The following is a 24,956-nucleotide window of genomic DNA, read 5'->3' on the forward strand; positions in this document are numbered from 1 at the left end:
GTCCAAAGTTCTTGCAAAGACTAGAGCCATGTCCTACATATGTAGGTACAGTGCAAACTTCCTTGTGTAAATCTGCCAGTATGCTCCTTAATCCTGACCTACATCAATCCTACTGTTACATGTCTCTATATGTTTGAGCGGAAACTACTAATTTTTCCAAGATATGGGATAATCTTGTTGCTGTAACTTCCTTGGTTGTAGGTCTGTTTACAGGGTTGTCTTAAGTCTGAAACAGGAGAGAAGTCAACCTGTCTGAATATTTTTGCTAAAAAAACTTAACTAAAGGGACATATTTGAATAGGGTCCACAACCTGAACAAAGATTCCAGAATTGGTTGAACAAAGTTGATTTAGAACTTGCTTATTCCTAATTCTGCTCTTGTTTTTAAAATGTTCCAGCAGAAAGAGAAAATCTGACCTAGTACGCTGTTTTATTACTCAAAAATAACGACCTGTGTTTGTTTTGACTCTGCTGGGCATGAGTGCTGGGAGCATGAGCAGGCACTCTGTGTGCACTCATAAAAGGAGCCTGTGCCTATTTCTGGCCCTGGCATCCTGGAGGGTAGGTGTAAACACCAGCCGTTGTTCCGGTCCGTGAGTTGGGTGTTTTGGTTTGCATATTTTCTCTTTTGGAAAAGCATTAAGAATAAGATACAGAAATCTTTTCTACTCCTGAATGGTTCACAGAACTTCAGTTTCCTAGTTCCATTGTATGTATTTGTCCAACCTCCTTCCCTCTCCATTTTTAAAGTGTCCTTTAAGTATAGCAACACTTGTTTACAGTGTCTAATATTTGTGTATGTGTGTTGGGGGGATGTTTATTTTTAACTAATGTAAGATAATACCATGCACTGCTGAGTTTATCTTTGATTTGGCTGTAGGAAATCATCTTTACATGTGAAAAGGATTTGTGAGTAGGGGTGGAATTGATTGTACCACAAAATGCAGGATTCAAGATTTTAGAGACACTGGCAGACTGTCTCTTTGAATCTCATGTTATGTCTGGGCTCAAATTTTCCAGTAAATTAAGTTTTGCAATTGGTATTGGACTATAAAAACTTCTTTGTGCATCTTAAAAGTTGTTGCAATGTCACTGCTTTCATAGTGGGGGGTGCTGAAAGCCATTGAACAAAACTAAATATGATGGAAACCCTGCTGCACCTCCAATACCCCTAATTCCAGCAGCCGTGCTTGAAAGCAGTAAATTTAAACTTAAAATCAAAACTATTTGGGTTTAATGGAAAGTACCTAATCTTGTGCCACTTACAAAACTCTGTGCATTGCATTATTGTCTTTCCTATATTCTGTGTGTTAAATGACTCTTCCATTACTAAACTGGAAGTAAACTATAACTTTTTAATTACCTCAGTTTCTTTTTCCTATAAGCTGCAGGTTGTGGCACAACATTAGAATATTTGTAATAATTAGACCCATTCTCTTGCATCCTGTGTACTGAATGGATTGAAGTGACCTTTAAATCTGGTAACATAGAAATCCTCGTATGTATTTAACTTGCCTATTTAACTATCAAAAGAACCGACCTAGCCCTCTTGGATGAAAGAATTCTGAAAGGGATATTCTCAAGTGCATCCTTCAAAAGACATATTCTAGCTATGATCTAGACACACACATGCGTTGTGCCTTACAGCAGTAAATTTGTATTTACAGGTGTGGAGAAACAATTTACTTGTGTTACCTTTCTGAATAATGTGCTGAGCAAAATGGGTGCAGCGCTAGACCCAGCTGACTAACAGGGGGCTCCTGCTTAGTGGGAGGAAATTAGAGGAAAGCCAGAAGAATCTTCCCTGACACTAGAAATCGGGGAAGGGATAGAGCAATGACCTAAATGACCCTCCCTCTTCTTCTCTCTCTCCCCTCCCCCACATCACCACTCCAGATGACATTGAATGACATTTACAAGCTCCATAGGAGGGCCACATCCACCCTCTTCGGCTAGCCTGAGTCTTGGCATGACACTGAGCCCTTCAATGGGGAAGATGAGGACATCTCAGAATATTACTTTGGAAAAGTAGATCCTGCTAAGACTTACCTCTCTGTATTTTCAGGTGCACTCACAGTTGGCCTTGTGCGACAGTGTCAAACCATCCATGGACGTGACAGGACCTGTATTCCTCCACGGCTGCCTCCTGAGTGGGTCACCACATTATTTTTCATCATTATGGGAATCATTTCACTGACTGTCACATGTGGTTTGCTAGTGGCTTCCCACTGGCGAAGAGAAGCTACTAAATATGCCCGCTGGATAGCATTCACTGGAAGTAAGTGACTTCAGCTACGAAGTAAGCCTGTCTGAAGGATTAACTGGTAGAATTTTTTTTTCTTTTTTTCTTTTTACCAAATCTGGGTGGGGGTTGTTGCCAGAGACCAGTGGTAAAACTCTGCCCTGATCAGACAGAATGCTTTTCCTTTTAAATTCCTGCTTTGTGGAAATAATCCTCTTCTTTAAAATCAAGGGTTTGGTATCCAGAAGTGGCTGAGAATCAAGGGAAGATCTTTGGGATCCTGGCTTTATAGTCACAGTGCTGATCACCTGCTGCAGCCCCAGGGTAGAGGAAGAAAGAAGTACACCTCCGGACCATGGTAGCTTCCAGCCCCTCTCCCCACAGGGAACGTCACAAAGTGGCCCAAGGAAATGGGTGTGCAGGAGTGGGGATGGTTAGGTTGTTCCTGAGTCATGTGAACTCTTAATTTGGCCAGTGTGGCTGGTACTCACTGGTGGCTGGTACTCACTGGTGGCTGGAATAATGGAATGGTTGAAGCCTTTTTTACCCACATGTGGAGGAGGGTGTTGGTGGACCTTGGTCTCATTATTGCCCTGGAATCAGTCCTGTTGAAGTCTCCTTCTGTAAACATTTGATGCAGGGTTGATGCTAACTCTGTTTTGTTACAATTCTCATGAAAGTTGTTTTGTCTTATTTGTAATGAGGTCCACAGATCCATGACATTGGTTACATGTACCCCTGAGGGTACACAGAGGTCTTCCAAAGGGCATATCAACTCATCTAAATATTTTCCTAGTTTTACAGTAGGCTACTTGAAAAGCACTAGCAAAGTCAGTACAAACTAAAATTTTATACAGACAAGTGACTTGTTTATACTGCTCTATATACTATATTAGAGTTTCTCGACCTGGGGATGGTTTTAGGGGGGTGGCAAGTGCAGGGGTGGCAAGCAGGGCCCCCGCAAAGCTAAGATACATGCTGGAGCCAAAGCCCCGCTGCCCGGGGCTGAGATCAGACACCTGAATGGGGTACAGTGGTCTGGAAAGGTTGAGAATCACTGCTCTAGGCAGCCTTGGAGGCAGACCAAACCTGTCAATCAGAGGCAGTGGAGGTGTGGCTTCACCACTGAGAAACTGCCAGTTTCCATTTGCATTTCCAGCTGCAGGCAGGCAGGCAGACCAGCTCGTCCCTGCTTCAGAGGAAATTTAGGGAGAAAGAAAAGGGAAAAAAATGGCTTAAACTCTCCATGCTGTCGGGATTTTATTGACAGAGAGGATTCCCTTTCTCCTCAGTCACTGGAGGACTCTGTGTTCCCTGCGCACCCACCTGTAGTGCAGCATGGTAGAGAAGGCCAAGAAGAAAACCTTGCACTAGCCCTCTGATTAGGTGCCTGCATGGAGATCATTGCCTGTTCTGTGAAGATCCAAGCTTCTCACATGCTCAGGAAGGGGCAGGGTTTCCTTCAGTCTCCCTCCCCAAGCAGGAGAGCTTCCTGGAAGCAATGGCAGCAGCTCATCTGCAAAAATCCCTGAACCTGGTACACGTGACAGGAGACAGCATTTGCCCTGGCATTAGCAAGTGGCAATTCCTCCTCCGTTCCCCTCGCCCCCTAAACTTGGGGTGAGTGTAGGTTGAAGCACAATAGCAGAGGGCCAGGGAAGCTTCCCACCCAATCACTGGAGCCCACATTCACAGCCATGTCTGGTGACCATGGAGCAGCTTTGGAACCCCATCCAGCACAAAACCCCTCTTTCTCAAGGCTACTCAAAAGAGCTAACCAGAAGGTTCACGCCCATCCAAACCATCCATCTAAAATGTCTCTCCTCTTCTGATGAGGATTAAGGGTAGGCATAAGAAAGATGGTCGGACCCCTCTAGTCGCCCCAACATCAAACACACAACCCACACCCCTTAATTTTCTAAGAGTCTGATTTAGAGAATTCCTCTAGGAGGCACTCTAAGAGGCATAAAATGAAATCCATTTCCCTCAAACTGCATAAATCTGCAGAATGCAGCAGGACAGATAATCCTTCGTGTCTGGTTCCTCTGCTCGCTTTCATGGAGTACAGCAATGCAGAAATCCTAGGCATTTAGTTCCCCAGATCACCCTCACAGAGAGCATCTCAGGGGATAGTCAGTGTTGGGATCCCCTCTTCACCCTCACAGAGGGCAGCATGGCAAGTCTGTGCACATTGTGGACATGCGCTGTTTCCTGTAGCCATGCATACACACACCCCACAGAGGGAATTCTCCCTGCTTATGGGAGGAAGGCCAGTACTCCAAGTCCTAGCGAATGACTCAAATAATAAAATTATTAAAATAAAAACCACTCAGAGAATAGACTTTGATTAAAAAATGTACCGAGGATGATGGTCTACAATTATGAGGTTTGCCGATGCCTCAGACAAGCTATAGCTATATATCCCTCCTTATGCATCCTTTGAGTGTGTGATAGTGGGGTAGGGATTTTCCTAACACACCTAAAGACTGGGAAAGTATTTGGCTGTCCTCCTCAGCTCCCTCTGTGAATTTCCATATCTTCCAGAAGGTTCCTTGGTGTACACCAGTCAAAAGTCCTCCTGGTAACACTATCAAAAATAATTGTGCCTTTTTTTTCTAATGGTCAGGGACTAGATGTTTCTAACTGGGGAAAATGTTTTACCTGAAAGAGTGGCCTCCTCACTATACAGACCCTTCATAGGCAGCCAAATCCACGCAGGCATAATCTTAGCCCCATCCTTTGGCATGAAAACTATCTGGGGGTGTCAGGCCAACAAGAATAAATAAATAAACAAAAGAACTGTCATCTGGGTGGACAGTGTTGCAAGTGTGCTGTCTCTCAGGCTTTTTAAAAAAATAAAACAAAGCACATGTCCTAAGGCTTCTCCCTGAGGAAGAGGAGGAGTCAGGGTTTGCAGAGAGGCATACAAATCTGCTACATCCCATCTGCTACAAATGGGAATAATTTAATCTGTTCATCCTCTTCAGAAGAACCATGACCTTACTCCATGTTGTGCCTTTACTTAAAAAAAAAAAAAAGTCAGAAGGCTACAGAGCATTTCTCAACATCAAGTATCTCAACAGAGCCATTTAAAAAAAAAAAAAATCCAAGATAGAGACCGTAACATCCACAGACATCCATAGATGTGAAGGATGCCTATGTCCAATTTGACAGTCTCACAGATGCTTCCTTAGCTTTATCCTTGGAGCACCACATTACCAATACAGCAATGGTTTAGCAACAGCACTGCAAGTATTTACAAAAGTGCTGGTAGTGCTAATATCTGCCCTCAGACAGGATAGGGTCTATGTCTACCCATTCCTGGGTGACTTCTTTATCCAAGCCTCATTGATTGTACCACCGAAGCAATAAGGATGTTTCAGAGCCAAGATTTAGTGAAAAAATCAGTTAAGTCTCAGTGTATTTCTAGTCTGAGTGGGAACAGTCACTGCCCTCTACAAAGTTGTTTATTGCAGCAAAGATACAAGAAGCAGAGAACTCTTATCAAAATAGTCAACCTCTCAGGGGAAGTACCAATTCATACTCTTTGGGGATCAGTGATCTCTTCTGTGGTTATTCTTAGAGGTCCAATGCTCACATGAGGTTGCTACAGAGCTTTCTCTTATCTCCCAGCTGTCTCTTACCTGCACCGTGAAGGTGTCTCACCCCAGGAGGATTCTCATGGGTTCAAGGACTGCCCAAGGGTCTAGTCCAAAAAAGAGTGAAAGCACAGCATAAAGTGGTGAGAGCTCAGGGCAATCCAGTATGGGTTCAAAGCTCTGCTCCCACATCCGAATTTTCCTAATGGACTGACCATGACAGACAACACCTCAGCCATGTCATACATCAACAGGCAAAAGGAATAAGGACTATTGTCCTTCAAAGAGAAGCTTACCTCCTGATGAGGTGGGCAAAGAAGAATCTGCAATCAACTTGTTACTTTCACATCCAAAGCAATAATTGAATGTTATGCTTGACTGGCTCAGCTGGCAAAACTTAGATCCTCCAGAATGGGACCTACACTCATCTCCTGGTAAAGATATTTAGTATCTCAGCTGTAGATCTCTTTGCTTTCCACCTGAATCACAAGGTTTCAGTGTTGTTCTCTTGCCAGTGGGATCACAGAGCCAAGGCAAGAGATGCCTTGTTGCAAAGATAGGCAAAAGGGATTCTTACATGCCTTACCTCCCTTTTTCTCTTCACACCAGAATGCTACAGACCATTAGGAGAGAAGCAGCACTAATAATTCTAATATCCCCATTCTGACCAATCTCCTTGATATGATACAAAGACCTCCCAACTGATTTCCATTCAGAAGGGATATGCTATTACAAGGGCCAGTCAGAATTCAGACAGTCTGAGCCCAGCTGCCTGGTTCTTGAACCAGAGCCTCTTAAGCCAAAGAGATTATTCAGCGATCTAATACTCACAATTTTCGCTTCCAGAAATAAATCTACTAACTCAGCCTATTCAAGTGCCTGGTTGAGTTTTAACCATTGAGGCTAGCACCAGGGTTTCACCCCCACATCTGTATTGGGACCACAGATCCTCTAATTTCTTCAAATGGATTCGGGTTAGGCCTGACAGTTCAGACTCTCAAAGGTCAAGTTGCTGTCTGTCTAGCATCGTTAGTGAAATGGACAGGTAGTGAATTTAATCTTACCTAGATATCCAGCATTTTTCTGAGGAGAGCAGCATCTCTTTTACATCTTTCTGGTGTGCATAAAGGTTTTTGTTTGTTTGTTTGTTTTTTGGCTCTTAGCTGGTTCTCAGTGCCATTAGAAGCCCTCCATTTGGACAATTCATTAAGGTGTCTCATTACTTTCTAACCATTAAAATGGCCTTTTTGGATGACAGTCATTTTTTTGGGTTTCAGAGGGGTAGGCATGTTAGTCTTGGCAAAAAAAATGAGGAGTCCTTGTGGCATCTTAGAAACTAACACATTTATTTGGGCATAAGCTTTTGTGGGCTAAAACTGACTTCCTCAGATGATGAAGTGGGTTATTGCCCACGAAAGCTTATGTCCAAATAAAGTCATGTTTCCGTACAGCGTGTCTGAGTTAGGAGCTCTCTTTTTCTGGAATGTCAATACTGCATGCTCATAAGGCTAAATGGGTATTCAAACTGACCCTGACTTCAGACTAAAGATTAACTCCAGATTCCATAGAACACAGGAAATTGTTTTTTCATCCTTCTGTCCAGATCCATTGCACTCCAGAGAGAAATTGTGGCATACTTTGGATGACTGCAGAGCTCTCAAAGTATATATTTACCACACAGGTCGGGTCAGAAAGACAAATGTGTTGTTTGTACTTTATTCTCCAGTGTCAAAGGGAAAGAGAGCCTCAAAATCATCCATTTCTAGGTGGCTGAGATATTGCATCTCAGAATCGTGCAAGTCAAAAAGCCTAACTTCATCTTCAAATATCAGAGCTAGCTCCCTCAATTCTGTAGCAGCTTCAATGGCAGATAGATCATATGCCTCAGACAAGAAAATCTGTAAAGTAGTCACCTGGGTCATCTGGTCATACCACATTCAGATGCTGTACACTGGACATCCAGTTGTCATCTGATGCTACCTTCCATAAGTGGGTGCTCCTTGCTGTAGTATTCTAGTTTCTATTAGGAAAGGGTTATCTGTACTTAACTGTATATAGTTCCCCCATGCCACCAAGTGGACAGTGCTATAAAAATCCTAATGTTCTAGATCTGTGGCCCTCATTATGAATAAGAATAGGAAAATGTATCTGTCTTACCTGAAAATTTCCTTTCTTGGGGTCAAGAGGTCCACGATCCAACCCACCCTGAATGGGCTGTTAATTGGGAAAAGACATTGAATTATTAATTGGTGCTCAGTTGATTATTCATTAATTGCTTGCTCTGCATGAAGATTGTTCTGTTTAGTCTTATGGCTTAAGTTCCCTTATATAGAGTGCTTAGTTTTTCCTAGGCTTTGGAAGAGTTGACTGGTTGTTTCTTAGGCACTGGTCTACACTACAAGTTTAGGTCAAATTTAGCAGCGTTAGATCGATTTTAACCCTGCACCCACCACATGACAAAGCCATTTTTGTGGACTTAAAAGGCTCTTAAAATCGATTTCTGTACTCCTCGACAAGGAGATTAGCGCTGAAATCGACCTTGCTGGGTCGAATTTGGGGTAGTGTGGTCACAATTTGACGGTATTGCCCTCCGGGAGCTATCCCAGAGTGCTCCATTGTGACCTCTCTGGACAGCACTCTCAACTCAGTTGCACTGGCCAGGTAGACAGGAAAAGCCCCGCGAACTTTTGAATTTAATTTCCTGTTTGGCCAGCATGGCGAGCTCAGAGGTGACTGTGCAGATCTGATCAGCAGAGGTGACCATGGAGTCCCAGAATTGCAAAAGAGCTCCAGCATGAATCTAACGGGAGGTACTGGATCTGATCGCTGTATGGGGAGAGGAATACCTGCTATCAGAACTCCGTTCCAAAAGATGAAATGCTGGAATATTTGAAAAAATCTCCAAGGGCATGAAGGACAGAGGCTATAACAGCGATCCACAGCAGTGCCATGTGAAACTTAAGGAGCTCAGGCAAGCCTACCAAACAACCAGAGAGGCAAACGGCTTTTAAACATCCAAATGCACATTCTACCACCATTCTGCACTTGCTCAGCCTATAGTTGAACAGCTCCTGACTACTGTCCAGGGTGCCTGTGTATGGCTTCATGAGCCATGACATTAAGGGGTAGGCTGGGTCCCCAAGGATAACTATAGGCATTTCAACATCTTCAACAATTGTCTGCCGTTGCTCTCACGGAGGGAGGGGCAACTGATGACATGGCTAACAGGGTTGGCATACAGGGAATTAAAATCAACAGAAGGGGCGGGTTTGCATCAAGGAGAAACACACACAACTGTCGCACTGAAGCCTGGCCAGTCATGAAACTAGTTTTCAAAGTCTTTGTGATGCGCTCTTCTAATCGCAAACAGCCTAGTCAGCAAACAGCGCCAGCGAGCTTTTAAACATCCAAAGGCACATTCTACCACCATTCTGCACTTGCTCAGCCTATAGTTGAACTGCTCCTTACTACTGTCCAGGCTTCATGAGCCATGAGAGCAAAGGGTAGGCACGACCGCGCAGTGCTGCCAGCTGGGAGAGCAGCCTGAGGCAGAATCCTCCAGCTTGCATGATATTGCAGGCAGGACTGAATCGCCATGAGACGAAACTTAAAGAAGAGAATGACCTGGAGTCACTCCCATGTCTGACTGAGGTCGGCCAGGAGCACCCAGGAGACGACGATGACGGCTAGCAGTCATACTGCACTGTCTGCTGCCACGAAGGCAAGGAGCTGCTGCTGTGTAGCAATGCAGTACCACGTCTGCCAGCAGCACCCAAGAGACGTACGGTGACGGTGAGCTGAGCGGGCTCCATGCTTGCCGTGGTATGTCGTCTGCACGGGTAACCCAGGAAAAAAGGCAAGAAACGATTGCTTGCCATTGCTTTCACGGAGGGAGGGAGGGAGAGCGGCCTGACGAGATGTACCCAAAACCACCCGCGATAATGTTTTTGCCCCATCAGGCATTGGGAGCTCAACCCAGAATTCCATTGGGCGGTGGAGACTGCAGGAACTGTGGGATAGCTACCCACAGTGCAACGCTCCGAAAGTCGACACTAGCCTCGGTACTGTGGACACACTCTGCTGATTTAATGCACTTAGTGGGGACACACACAATCGACTGTATAAAATCTATTTCTAAAAAATCAACCTAATTTCGTAGTGTAGACATACCCTTAGCGGTGGAGCCACACCTCTAATATATTTGGTCTGCCTCCAAGGCTGCATAGAGTCCCAGTCTTATGGATCTATGACCCTCATTCCTCCAAGAAAGGAAATTGTCAGGTAAGACATGGATAATTTTTTTTAATCGACTTTGTTAAGAAACAGCACAACTACATCTTAGCAGAAGGCATGCCCACTGCAGAGCACCTACTCTGGCTCGTAGTGCCAAGGCTTTTCCTTTCCTGGTGACCCATAGCAAGTCTCTTAGCAGGAGAGTCAGCAAAGAAACGCTAGTGTTTTCCTTCCTTCTCCTCTCCTGCAGTGTCGAACTGCTCTTTAGTACCCACAGATGGTCAACTCTGCTCATAGTAGCTTGTACTGAACCTCCCTTAAGGGACTTTGCAACCTCTTGTTTTTGTGCGGAGAAGCATGTCGCAGGGAGATATTTATGCCTGTCAGGAGGGGTGTGTGTGTCTTTCCCCTTCTGACAGGGCAGGAGGCCGTGCCTCCTTGCTGTTTCTCAAGCAGAGCGTAGCTCCCAGCTGGTGAGTCCACCTGGTGATTAATCCAAGTAGCAGTTAGTCCCTCTGCCCAATCCCTCAATCAGGGCAGTGAGCAGTTAGCAGGCCTGGCTGACAATCAACCCAGGCCTTTAATTAGTCTTTCCGCCCCAGTCCCTCAATCAGGGCAATTCGCACTTTATAGCTCAGGCTGAGTAGTACTCCATAAAGGAACCTCCATAATTAAAGCCATCACCCCTGACTTCTTTAGTATAACACACATTAAATGTAGATGTGGCTCTTGCATACGATGGGCTAATGATTTTATAGTCAACTCCATTTTATTGACTCTTCCATTTCTACAATGAACAGTGTTAAATATCAGAAATCATTACTCTTGCAGTATTGCTGTTTACTCTAGCCCACTCTTCACTAGCTTCTTTCTTTGTCTAGCTGATTGGTCTGTTTTTGTATAATATAGACTGTAAACTCTTCAGGGTAGGGATCACGTCTCTCAAAACACGATCTCAAACATTACAAAAGTGTTTGAGCTGGGTTCCAAACTCTAAGATAAAGGATTATCTTTTGGCAAATCAGTTTCATTTATTTGAAGTTCTTTTTTTAACTTCTGTGGCTTATATTATTGATTCTGAATAGTCATTCTTCTAAGTCAGCCTTCTAAGTAGTCATTGTTTCAGCTGAAATGTGTGTTGTCCTGAAAGCTGTTTTATCTTTAGATTCCTCTTACCATAAAGCTTGCAGTGTGCCAGTGTTTTTTAAAAAGAGTGACATCAGAAGAGAAATTTCAAAGATATATTCTCCATTCACTCTGACTTGCTGCTGTGTGCTGTTTTTTAAAGTGGAAAGAATATTGATTAAAGATTTGTTTTATTTCAAACCAAACTTATTTGTCATGCTATTAAGATATTATTGAAATTCTTAGGTTTTAGTAACACAACTTCTTGAGATTAAGACCAGGAGCTGGGGGATGAAGGGAAGAGACTGGGATAGGAACAGGTTTGAGAGGACAGGGCAAAAGGGGTCAAGTTTGGGGGCAGAGGTATGCAGAAGAGTGTGTGCCCACTAGAGCACACTGAACACCTCCTAATTTCCTCAACAAATGAGGTAGGGTTTTACACACAAGTCTCCTTCACTGCACAAAGCTGATTGATTCCCAGATTGATTCTCCATCCAGTGCACTGAATGAGACAGGGTCCTGTGAAAAAATAGCATATGATAGAAGTTTTAATTACATGATCATAATGCATATGTACAAGGGTCCTGAATTAAGGTGATTCTCTGAGTAGCATCTTTATGGGTGCTCCACTTCAGGATGGGATTTTCGTCAGCTGTGTCCATGGGTCTACACCTGTGCTCTAGATATCCTCTTGCTCTGGTAGGAAGGTATATATGGAGAGGGAAAGGCAGAGCTGCCGCCAGTTCCTACTCAATTGCCTGTGGCTTGAGATGGAACACCAGAGTGTCCTGTGTTCCTTGTAAGCTATGCGCTTGCATGGCCACCCAGGAGAAATTCAAATGCTGCCCAGCTGATTAGCAGACCGCGCACAGCTTGCAGCATGTGTTCAGGTGCCCCTCCCCCCATGTTGCTCCGTCATGCAGGACCCTCCTACTGGCTGGGAGAGGGAGTGTGCTGATGTCAGGGTGTTCCCCTTCCCCTGTACCCCATCTCCGCAGTACAGGGGACACAGCCTGGCTCAGGACTTGGAGCTGCTACGGTGAACAGTGAGTGAATGAATGCCTACATTGCACTGTTTCTGAAATTTCCCCAGCAGCCAGCTCACACAGTCTCTCTCTCTCTCTCCTCCCAACACATAATACTGTTGTTGTTGTTTCTTGGTACTTCCTGCAATGCACATATATTCTCTGTAATTTTATTCTTTCAAAGTGTTTTAGTGTTTTGGCTGGTCTATGCATTTTATAATTTTCATTTCTCTTACATTTACTTCTTTGAGTAGTGAGTTCTAAAATGCCTAATCTGTACTGGCTGGAGTAATTATCCCTATGGTAACTTTTAAAAAATGTATATATCTAGGGTTTTTGTTTCTAAGGTGGCGCACATCCACAAATACCTCGGTGCATATAACAACATTTATTCCGCACATGGATGGAAAAAATTAGAGGGAACAGTGATAGTGTCCATTAGCTAGCCATGGAGCTTGCTACCTCTTGCTTATTTTTTTAGTAATTACTTTTACTTTTATTTTTCTATTATTTAGCTCAGCTTGTGCTCTGGGGAGAGGGTGTTGCCCCTTCCCTCCTTTCATTTGCCTGATCTAGGCTTTTGTTTTTTCTCCGGCCTCAATCACAGCGTCAAATAACGGGTTATATCCCAGGTCCTGGGCTTCAGACCCTGCCAGACCTGCTATAGGTCTTTTTCCTGCAGCAATGGACACTCAAATTGTCTCTGCTTCTTAGGAGGGACTCATATCCCCTCCAAATGTAAGATCAGCTCAGGATTTAAAAGTAGATCTAAGAAATTGAGGGAGAACAGTCTAAAGCTCCTGTTGATGGAGTATCCGCTGAGACCCACAGAGTCCAAATCATAATCAGGTTAATTTACTCAGAAAGCCCCATTGGCTGTCACGACCGCTGCGGTTAGCAAAGACCGTGGCGACACCTCAGAACTGTCCATACCATAAAAAAAGAAGAGCTTCCATTCCCCAGAAAATGATAAGAGATGAGAAAGTCACCCTCTCAGTCTATATCTTGGGAGACCTCGCGTGTCAACACCAGAACTGCTGAGGCCCTGTCTCCTCAGTACTGGCAGGTAGTATCGGTACCAACTGATTTCCTGGACTTGACCTATTCTCAAGTCCTACCTACAATGGTGACTTGCCCCCTGGCACTGATGTGGTCACCAGTTTCACACAAACCCATCAAGGGTACTGAAAGGAGCTTCCAACTGGTACCAGCATATCCTCTGGTATTGTCTCACCAGCCAACTCTGGCTTCTGGTACCTACTGAACCATGGTACTGGCATTACTTGCCTCTCTAATGCACATGGGGGATGACGTCTCATCTGATTCTGAGGTGTCCTTATACATAAGAACGGCCCTACTGAGTCAGACCAAAGGTCCATCTAGCCCAGTCTCCTGTCTTCCGACAGTGGCCAATGCCAGGTGCTCCAGAGGGAATGAATGGAACAGGTAATCATCAAGTGATTCATCCCCTGTCGCTCATCCCCAGCTTCTGGCAAATAGCTGGACCGCATCCTGGCTAATAGCCATTGATGGACTGTTCTCCATGAATTTCTCTAGTTCTTTTTTTGAACCGTCTTATAGTCTTGGCCTTCACAACATCCTCTGGCAAGGAGTTCCACAAGTTGACTGTGTGTCCACGAGTTCTACTAGTTGACTGTGCGTTGTGTGAAAAAATACTTCCTTTTGTTTGTTTTAAACCTGCTGCCTATTTATTTCATTTGGTGGCCCCTAGTTCTTGTGTTATGAGAAGGAGTAAATAACACTTCCTTATTTACTTTCTCCACACCAGTCATGATTTTATAAACCTCTATCAAATCCCCCCTTAGTCTCTTTTCCAAGCTGAAAAGTCCCAGTCTTATTAACCTCTCCTCGTACAGAAGCCGTTCCATACCTCTAATAATTTTTGTTGACCTTTTCTGAGCCTTTTCCAAGTCCACTATATCTTTTTTTTCAGATGGAGTGACCACATCTGCATGCAGTATTCAAGATGTGGGCATACCATGGATTTATATAGAGGCAATATGATATTTTCTGTCTTATCTATCCCTTTCTTAATGATTCCCAACATTCTGTTTGCTTTTTTGACTGCTGCTGCACATTGAATGGATGTTTCAGAGAACTATCCACAATAACTCCAAGATCTTTCTTGGATGGTAACCCCTAAATTAGACCCCACCATTTTATATGTATAGTTGGGATTATGTTTTCCAATGTGCATTACTTTGCATTTATCAACATTGAATTTCATTTACCATTTTGTTACCCAGTTTTGAGAGATGTTTTGTAGCTCTTCACAGTCTGCCTGGGACTTAAATATCTTGAGTAGTTTTGTATCCTCTGCAAATTTTGCCACCTCACTGTTTACCCCTTTTTCCAGATCATTTATGAATATGTTAAATAGGAGTGGGCCCAGTAAAGACCCCTGGAGGACACCACTATTTACCTCTCTCCTTTCTGAAATCTGACCATTTATTCCTACCATTTGTTTCTTATTTTTTAACAAGTTACCAATCCATAAGAGAACCTTCTTTCTTATCCCATGACTGCTTATTTTGCCTAAGAGCCTTTGGTGAGGGGCCTTGTCAAAGGCTTTCTGAAAATCTAAATACACTATATCCACTGGCACCCCCTTGTCCACCTTCTTGTTGACCACCTCAAAGAATTCTAGTAGATTGGTGAGGCATGATTTCCCTTTACAAAAAACATGTTGACTATTCCCCAACAAATTATGTTCATCTATGTGTCTGACAATTTTGTTCTTTACTATAGTTTCAGCCAGTTTGCCCGGTACTGAAGTCAGGCTTACCGACCTGTAATTGCCGGGATCTCCTCTGGAGCCCTTTTTAAAAAATTGGCGTCGCATTAGCTATCCTCCAGTCAGAAGCTGATTTAAATTATAGGTTACAGACGACAGTAGTCCTGCAATTTCATATTTTGAGTTCCTTCAGAACTCTTGGGTGAATCCCATCTGGTCCTGGGTACTTATTACTGTTTAGTTTATCAGTTTGTTCCAAAACCTCCTCTAATAACACCTCAATCTGGGACAGTTCCTCAGATCTGTCACCTAAAAAGAATGGCTCAGGTTTGGGAATCTTCCTCACCTCCTCAACCATGAAGACCAATGGAAAGAATTCATTTAGTTTCTCCACAATGGCCTTATTATCCTTGAGTACTCTTTTATCATCTCAATCATCCAGTGGCCCCACTGGTTGTTTAGTAAGCTTCCTGCTTCTGATGTACTTACTTATTGATATTACTTTTTGAGTCTTTGGCTAGCTGTTCTTCAAATTCTTTTTTGGCCTTCCTAATTATATTTTTACACTTAATTTGCCAGAGTTTATGCTCCTTTCTATTTTCCTCATTAGGATTTAACTCCCACTTTTTTAAAGGATGTCTTTTTGCCTCTCACTGCTTCTTTTACTTTGTTGTTTAGCCATGGTGGTTCTTTTTTGGTTCTCTTACTATGTTTTTTAATTTGGGGTATACACTTAAGTTGAACCTCTATTATGGTGTCTGTAAAAAGTTTCCATGTAACTTGCAGGGATTTTACTTTTGGTGCTGTACCTTTTAATTTCTGTTTAACTAACCTCTTCATTTTTGGGTAGTTCCCCTTTCTGAAATTAAATGTTCCAGTGTCTGGCCGCTGTGGTATTTTCCCCATCACAGGGACGTTAAATTTTAATTATATTATGGTCACTATTACCAAGCGGTCAGCTATATTCACCTCTTGGACCTGATCCTGTGCTCCACTTAGGACTAAATCAAGAATTGCCTCTCCTCTTGTGGGTTCCAGGACTAGCTGCTCCAAGAAGCAGTCATTTAAGGTGTCAAGAAACTTTATCTCTGCATTCCTTCCTGAGGTGATATGTACCCAGCCAATATGGGGATAGTTGAAATCCCCCATTATTATTGAATTTTTTATTTTAATAGCCTCTCTAATCTTCCTGAGCATTTCACAGTCACTATCACCATCCTGGTCAGGTGGTCTGTAATATATCCCTACTGCTATATTCTTATTATTCAAGCATAGAATTGCTATCCATAGAAATTCTATGGTACAGTTTGGTTCATTTAAGATTTTTACTTCATTTGATTCTACACTTTCTTTCAACCTTATAGATTCTTTCACAAAGGTCTTCTACTTTCCTATTCTAGCCTCCCTCCCTTGAGATGCACTCTGAAGAAGCAGCACCCTGCAGGACATACAGCTGGCAACCCTGTCAAGAGCATCCTGTGGTCCTGCCCCCTTCCTTTATGGCCCACCTCAGTGAGCTTATTGGAACCAATGGGCTCCTTATGGCGACCAGCTCTACCGAGTTTCATAAGAGGACATTTCAAAAGCAACATCTGCTGTTGTTTATCAGGTCTATTCAAACAGCATGTATCCAAGAATCACTTCCATAGTCCAGTTATGGAAAACATACAGCTAAAAATGGGGAACTTGTTCTTGTTTTTTGGGTGAAAGAATCTAAAGGTTCAAAGTCCCTTCCTTCCTATCGCAAAATAGAGTTCTGCCAATTTATTAATAGGAGGTATAGGCTCCCTCTAGTGGCTAATTTGACTTTTGAATATTAAATATTGTCTGTATATATATAATTGAATTCTGTTGAGTCAGTTTTCAGGCTAAGTCTTTCACAGACCACTTAGACATAATCCGCAGACCCCCCAGGGGTCCCAGACCACAGGTTGAGAACCATTGTGATAGTGCATGTCAGTCCTGACATGAAATGCAGCTGCTATTGTAGTCTTAGTCTAAGTATGCTAAATTAGCCTATTGTGTTATGCAAATATACTTGGGCAATAGTTTGAAGTCATTGCACATCTGACCTAAACTAGAATTTAAAGGCTATTCTATAAAAAAAACACTAACAAATCTTTTCTTCAGTGATGCGCCATGAATTTAGCAGTCATAGTTTTATGAAGAGACATTTGAGGTCTAAAGAGATGCAACAAAATGTCTGCCCTGAATACACACAAGGTTCACAGAGAGTGGGGGATTTTTTTCAACATTCAAGAAACAGACAGGAAGCAATAAATCTGGACAAACTGAAGCTTTGTAAGTGTATTAAAGCAGGTATAGATAACTCTCCTCAGTGCTGTAGAAGCCCATCACTGGCTCATCTAGAGAGACTAGAGCTCTTGCCCAGTTGTGGGCTAAGTGGGAAAGGGGAACTGCTGGTTTTGTCTCTGGAGGCTGGGGAAGCAGAGCAGCCATAGCACCTTTTTCAGGAGGGAGCAGAGCAGCTGGAGCCCACACTTTTTTCACAAGATGGGAAGGTGAGGTAAGGAGTAGAGCTTCTCTGGAGCTGCTGCTCTTTCCACCAGCTGGGGGTGGAGTGTGGTATAGAGAACCCTGGTACAGGACTTTCTGTACTCTGCAGAGAAGTAAGGCCCAGCATTAATTGATTGATTGTGGCAGGAGGGAGGAGCCTGCATTAATTACTCTTATTCAGATGGAGGCAGAATTGATTGGCGGGTTAAATTGATTTTTGAGGTGGCTACATTTTAGAATTGATTTACGAAGGAAGGAAGATGATTTGGTGTAAGTTAGGCTTAGTTGTTGTGGGAGCAATGCAGGTTTGGGTTGGTTTTTTTTTTTCCTTCACCCAAAATAGTAGGCTTAGTTGTTGGGTCAGTGGATATTGGAAATTCTTAAAGTTAAGTCAAACAAATAATTGTATTTCAAGATAAAGCATAAAAGTTGATTTGCAGAAGCAAAGAGAGCCTAATAATTGCCTTGTATGGCTCTACCACTTAAAATTCTGTATCTGCCCTATACTATTTTTCACCTATTTATATAGTCTTAAATACAGCATCAAAACAATCAACATCTGATCTTTTTATCATGAAGAAAATCGTGTTGCTTCGTAGAAAAGCCATGTCAGGACATCATTTTATGCTTGGTAAAGATCTTAGTATCCTGCAGACTCTCATGGTCAATACTAAATAGATTATTTATGCCATAAGCACTTACAGGAAAACAGAGGATGTCAGCAGAGCTAGACTATATTGGATGCTGTGTAGTGGATTTGGGTAGAGTATTAAAATGTATTGCAAGGAATGTCAGCCCATACTAGTGTCTGAAGGAGTGAAATCACTTATGTAATTTTAATAAGTGGCTTTTATAGTGACTTTTTTTGTGTGCACACAATGTGATGTGTGTTGTAAGCAACACCATCCATGCATATTAATATAACTGTGCAAGTGAAATAAAAAAACACAATTGCTTGGTGCTCTGTATTTGTGTAGTCTGAACGTGGAGCCTTTTACAGAGGAGGTTAGATTTCAACAGAATGTTTTATTTCTGTTCTAGGCTGAGTGTCTCAGCATTTAGAAAACAATGGTTTATTTTAATTAATCTAAAGAAAACTGTAGTGGCACACAATTGTGTTTTCTATTGTTAGCAAAATGTGTAAAGCATTTGTGTGGCAGAATAGGAGAGGGCAACCACATTTGGGGAAAAGGCAACTCTTTAATAATGAAAAGTGAGTTTCTTCAATGTTAAACGTTAGTCTACATTGACTTTTGGGGGGATGACTACCTGTAAAATGCTCTGAGGCATGATGATGGGATTAGATTCATGAATGGTGGAAGAATGTGTCCTCCAAAATTCATCTTCTTTAACAGTGATTCTTGCTCGTCTGAACATTGTTCAAATGATTAATAAACTGGGGGTGAGGAATGAACTTTGTGCCATTGCATACTGACAGGAACTTGAGTCTTTTTTTCACCTTCCTCTGGAACAGAGAGCAGGGATCTGTTAAGATCAGGGTATGTCCCACATGATTGGTTTCCTGTGAGTTAGACATTGGTGCCCTACAAACTGGCAAACATTTTGACTTTCAACAAGATGCTAACTTTGATTTTGTTTGTTTGTTTTGCAGTGATCCTATTCTGCATGGCAGCCCTAATATTTCCAATAGGATTTTACATCAATGAAGTTGGAGGTCAACCATATAAATTGCCCAACAACACAGTGGTTGGGTCCTCGTATGTACTGTTTGTCTTATCCATTTTCTTTACAATAGTGGGACTTCTATTTGCCGGCAAAGTTTGTTTACCTGGCTGATGAATATCTGAACTGCATGAGTTTGTTTCAGAGGAGAGCAAGATATCAGAGTTGCATTCTCAGGAGAAAGCCTAGATCAGACTATCAAATGCTTACTGAAAAGAGGAATGCTTTGACTTGTTCTCACTATGCACTTTGGATTTAAAAAAAAAAAAAAAAAAGAGAGAGCCTTTCCCATAACCAAATACAGACATCGTTGACTAATCTCCTGAGCATATTAATGCAGTCAGGTCTGCACTGTGATAGGGACTAGTGAAGAAGAATGCTTTACACTGAGAAGCATATTGCCCCATGTTACTGTATCTGTTTTTAACGTCTAACCATTTGAAAATCAAAGTATTTATGAATCTTGTGGTAGACCAGAGGGTTGCAAAAGAGTTCAAGTGAGGCTGGCCTCACAATTTAGGAGATTAGCATTTTACATCTTCTTTCTGATGGGCAAAGTCTTTGGCACCAAAATGAATCCATCTTGCATTACTGCACCAAGAAGCCAATAGATCAAAATATGTTCTTTACAATGTGTGTAACAACAAAAATGAATACATCCCCCTTCAGCTGTAGAAAAACACTAAGAAATATTTGGGGGGGGGGTGTTCTTTATATTTATATACATACACACATATATATATATTTTTTGCTGATGCAGTATACTGTGTGTGTGTATGTGTATGTATATGTATACGTGTATATATACACACAAACAGTTCCTGGAAGATAACTCAGAACGCTTTGCTAGCAGAACACTGTGGTGTGCAAAACTAGAACTCAATAGAAAAAAGCCATTTCTCTGAAGGCCACATAGCTGAGAGTCTTCAGTTTACCTCATTCTTTGTAGCAGCCCTTGATTTTAACAGGTTTTTGTAATAGGTACAAACAATCCCATGCCTTTCTAGGTGCAATTTTAAGTTAAGCTAAAATTCTTTGTATGGTAATTTATTTGTATATGAGGGTAGAAGGTGAGATCACGTCATACCTTAAAGTTAAAATCCTAATTTTGGGAAACTGACACTATTTAAATTATTAGCAACTGTTGTACAGGGAGTCTCTTTTCTACTGCTTTGTTTGTTACATTAACAATGAATTTATTTATACATGTTCAAGCACAGCAATTTACCATAGGTAAATTTCTCTAATGCATATAACATTCAGTGTTTAGGTCAACCTGTAAAAACACTATTCTGTAGTAAAGTTGGATGAATTTATTTTCACTTGTGAGTATTAAGTTAATTCATCTTCTTTACCAAAAAAGAGCAATATAACTGTTTTTAATGTCCATATGCCTTGTTTACTAAAGTTGAAGATAAAAGTGTGGGCATAAGGACCATCTGAATTCAGAGTGTAAGTTTTCCCCTGAAATCAACATTCTTTAAATACAAGAACTGTATAAACATTGGATCCATGGATAGTGCTGTATAGTTCAATATTCACTTAAAATCTGACCTTTATTAGCACAAAACTTTGATTGATGTGCCAGGAAGCTTGCTTGCAGGATCAAGCCCTTATTCCCCAGTTAATATTTAATCTTTTTGTGGGGAAGTATTGACAAAAGTATCTCTTGACAACAAAATGTCTGTCCAAATATACTTATGAAAAGAGCTGCATTACTTAAACTTATGCTTTTATAAGGCATAAGTGAAACTGGTAAGAATGATGATTATATTGCTTCTGAAATGTATTTATAGTCATTTTGGAAAAAAACAGCTATCGTGGCAGAAACAAGTGTTAGAAATGAGATACCTTATACAATTATATTGAACTGTGTGCCATTAGAAGTATATCCCTGATTGATGTATTGGATCACTTTCACTTGGTTGTAGAAAAATCTCTTATCAGTTCACTCACAGGCCGAAGGAAGCTTTCACATCAAAGTCTCTCTACATTTTTCTGAAGTATAAGAATATACAGCCAGATTCTCATCTGGTACTGCTAGTTCAGATTTGATTGGTTTTTAATTTAGATCCTAATCTTGCAGTCATAGCTGCACAGGCAATCCAGAGCTTCACTGATATCAATGGAGCTCTGTATATGGATGCAATCTGGATAGATCCAATTGCAGGACGGGGGTCTAAATGTTTTCAGCAGTGTTATAAGACTGGTGGTATAGCCTGATATAATGTGTTAACAATGAATCATAGCTCACTAATTAATTTGATAAGCTAATAGCTTTTTTTCCCCCTCAGAAATGTCAGTCTTATTGTAAATAGTTCCATAAAATATTTTAACTGGATCACAGACATGGGGGCGGGGGAAGAGTTTCTCAGCTGCTAAGAATTTTCCCCCATGTTTACTTATTTCAGTTAGTGACATCCTGTATAATAATAATTATCATTTAAGCTTATATTTAAAATGTATTACCATTTAATTAAAAAAACAAAACAAAAAAAACACATCATGAAGCATATCCAGTCCATGAATGGCTGGCTGGAACCTTAGTGGTTTAGCCAATCCTATGAATCATTGAAAGACAGCATCGCTTCAGCTAGCAGGCTGTTTTAGTTAATATTTGGGCATTTCAGTCTACAACTAGATGGATCCATTTGCATTAAAAATGTCCCTGTAAGTGAAAAGAGACAGCTGTCAATAGTTGCTTTTTAATAAGGTCACTAAGTACTATATAGTACAGTATTAATTTATAGCATAAAATCATAGCTTGTAAACTGTATATAAAACACTGTTCTATGGTGCAATCATTTGTCAAAGTTATGTCTGTTACTTTTGTTTTAAAGTTGTGTGCATTCTTTTCATACCTAAGAGCATCACTGTAAAATCTGCTGAATACTATTTATAGGTTTTATTTGCACAAGGATTAGTTTTTAAACTACAGGAAGTTCCTGTTGAACATGCCTAAACATCTGTAGACTTTCAACTCATTAAAGCAAATGTTTCAGTATGAATCTTCTCCAAAGGTAATAATCCATGTTACATGTTGTTGTTTACGTAAACTTTTCAGACTCTGACAGCCATTTTATATATTTTGAAGGACAGTTTATTCTATTATAGGTCACAGCACACTCTTGTGTAGTCTTCATTTCATTATCACCTGAAAGGTTTAATGTCACAGCATAATGCAATTTATGTATGCATTTTGTAGTTTTATCTGTTAACCTCAAATCCTAATCAGAAACTTAAAATACTTTAAAAAGGAAAATTGTAAATGTGTCTGTATAACGCTTCTTGAAGACAGAAGGAATAACTCACTAGAAGCTTTTTTAGTTTCTCTGTTGGGCAGTATGATTCTCTGAAAGCATTTACAAACCCATTCACCATTTGACTTTCATTGCTGAGCCTCTAGGCATTTAACAACTGGTCCAAAATGCTGGTATTGTGTAACAACTCTAGACTTAATCCTGCTCCTGCCTTTACTCAAGCAGAACTCTCTTTGGGTCAGTTTCAATGGGCGTTTCTCTTGAGTGACACGCTCAGCTGCAGGATTAGGCTCCCCCGACTCCATGGACCGGTACTGCTGTTTCAAAGCCTCTGTGTAAGCATTATAGCCCATCCCTGGACATGCCCATTCACCAGGAAGCCTGGCTACACTCCAGGCCGTCTTCTGCAAACGGTGCGAAGGATGGAAAAGATGAAGGCAAGAGGTGTCTGCCACTCGCTCAAAATCTGTGTTGCAGCGGTCGTCTCCCCCAGCCTAGGACACTCTTCAGGCGCTGATGGCCAGGCACCTGCTACTACAGACTGTGCAAACGAACAGACTTTTCTTCACTTGTATTTTTGTTATCGAGCAAGTTTATCAAAATAAATTGTCTACGACAGGCCTGGCCCCGTCTGCATTGATTGCGAGTCGTGCCTGCTGCAGCCCCCGCCGGAGGCGGCCCTGGAGAGCCGCCACCTACCCGCCCCGGCTGGGCTGGGAAGCGGCATGCCAGGCCCCTACACGCCCACCCCGGCCGGCTTGCAGCGCCGCAGTCCTGCCCAACGGACCGTACCACTCCCTGGCATGGGGGGGGGGGAAGGACACCCAGCCCCTGCCGGGCGGGGAATAGTTCCTCCCGTTTCTGTTAGCGACGCGGTAACACACGGCTGGCGCGGGTGCCCTGTTCTGTCCGGCCCGCTCCAGCCGCGGAAGGAGAGGAGCGGGTGAGGCCGGCGAGCTGCAAGGGGCGGGGGTGGCGGGTTCTTGCAGAAGCCGGGGCGAGCTGAACTCGAACGGGCTCGCGCCGGCCAAGGTTCAAATGCTTCAGCCCCCTCGGGCTGCGCAGCTCCCGAGTCCCTTCAGAGGCGCCTGGGTTTCCCCGGGCCGGACCCGGCGCCTTTTGCGCGCCCTCCGCTCCCGCTGACTGCGCTGGGCGCGGAGGGTGTCAGGCCCCTGGGGCTTGGGTCTTGCTCAGAAGAAGGAAATGTCAGATCAGAGCTAATGCAGATAGTCAGTGGAGTGCATGGCTGTAAAATAACGGACAGTTACATTGTATGCAGGGTGGGTGTAGCTGTGTGGGTCCCAGGATAGGAGAGAGACAAGGGGAGTAAGGGAATAGCTTGTATTGGACCAGCATCTGTTGGTGAGAGAGACGCAAGCTTTCCAGCTCTTCTTCAGGGCTGGGAAACTTACTCAGAGGTAAATACAAGGTGGAACAGAGAGTTTAGCATAAGTAGTTAACACATTTCAAGGGACCATTCAAGGTGAAGTGGCCTGTTAACACCTCTCCCCGGTCATAAGGAGGCAAGGAAGGGGGGAATTAGCTGGTGGGGGTTATTAGTAGGTTATTTTACCCACAAAAGCTTATGCCCAAATAAATCTGTTAGTCTTTAAGGTGCCACTGGACTCCTTGTTGCTTTTATAGATTGTTATAATAAGCCATAAATCCAGTAGCTACTTATGCTTATCAATCTGTTCCATCTTGTATTAAGTTATGACATTCCGAGTAAGTTTCCCAGACCTGAAGAAGAGCTCTGTGTATACTCGAAAACGTGTCTCTCTCACCAACAGAAGTTGGTCAAATAAAAGATATTACCTCACCCAACTTGTCTTGAATAGTTAAATTGCCATTATTATTGAAATACACGGGACAGTCCAACCAAAAGATAAACCCAAAGTACACATGGCTAGTGTGCTGACGTGTCTGTCTGGTGACATATAAGATGCTTTAAAAATTGCATTTGTGCATCATACTGGCAGGGTACCCTTGGTGAATGACTTCTAGCAGAATGGTTTCCAAGTATATTATGTAATAATAATCAAAGAATAACGTCCACTTCTTTTTTTAATTTTCTTGGTCACAGGCACTGCACGCAATATAATTAAGTATGTGGTTTCTGTTGATTTGTATCTATGGGACTATAATCTTAGGAGAGTGATATCTTGTATCAAGCATTTATATATAGCTTTTATTCTTGATATTCTAAACTTCCACTCTTTAATGCTATGTCTCTTTTTTTAAAGAAGGTTAAATCTTTGGTCATAATACAATGGATGCACAAACCAGAAAAATGGCTCAGTTATTGGACAATGATCAGTTCTTGGAAAAAGTAGGGTAAGGATGTTGTTGCAAAATCCTTAGGGGAAATGCTTAAATGGAAATGAAATATACATCTCTGGTGATGCAGACTACATTTTTCCATGCATATGTATATTGGGATGCTTAAAATGGAGCATAAGAATTCTTAGTTGTTCAACAGATACCAGAATGTTTAATTCTTATGGGTAATGATGAACA

General features: G+C 42.2%; 2 protein-coding genes across 10 annotated transcripts in view; both read left to right on the forward strand.

Annotated features, from left to right (window-relative positions):
* Positions 1-21,678, forward strand: part of MOSMO (modulator of smoothened) — a 55,747-nt gene extending 34,069 nt beyond the window's left edge. Inside the window, exons 2-4 of one of the 2 annotated variants that reach the window (XM_024102313.3) lie at positions 2,066-2,278; positions 2,474-2,600; positions 19,109-19,249. In XM_024102313.3, the coding sequence (XP_023958081.1) occupies positions 2,066-2,278; positions 2,474-2,600; positions 19,109-19,163 (395 nt within the window). In that variant the 3' untranslated portion in view covers positions 19,164-19,249. Of the gene's footprint in view, positions 1-2,065; positions 2,279-2,473; positions 2,601-19,108 lie in introns of both variants that reach the window. The other variant, XM_005304731.5, reaches the window with a different exon arrangement.
* The window catches only part of VWA3A (von Willebrand factor A domain containing 3A), a 63,953-nt gene continuing 58,100 nt past the window's right edge, over positions 19,104-24,956 (forward strand). For 5 of the 8 annotated variants that reach the window (XR_010591186.1, XR_010591187.1, XM_065559979.1 and 2 more), the window contains exons 1-2: positions 23,250-23,382; positions 24,683-24,773. Coding sequence is in view for 6 of the 8 variants with exons in the window: in XM_065559979.1 (XP_065416051.1) it covers positions 24,709-24,773 (65 nt within the window). In the remaining 2 variants the exon portion in view is untranslated. Of the gene's footprint in view, positions 19,215-23,249; positions 23,383-24,682; positions 24,774-24,956 lie in introns of those variants that run through there. The other 3 variants (XM_065559978.1, XM_065559976.1, XM_065559977.1) reach the window with 3 other exon arrangements.

This window comes from Chrysemys picta, chromosome 10 (assembly GCF_011386835.1).
Source record: "Chrysemys picta bellii isolate R12L10 chromosome 10, ASM1138683v2, whole genome shotgun sequence".
NCBI lineage: Eukaryota > Metazoa > Chordata > Testudines > Emydidae > Chrysemys > Chrysemys picta.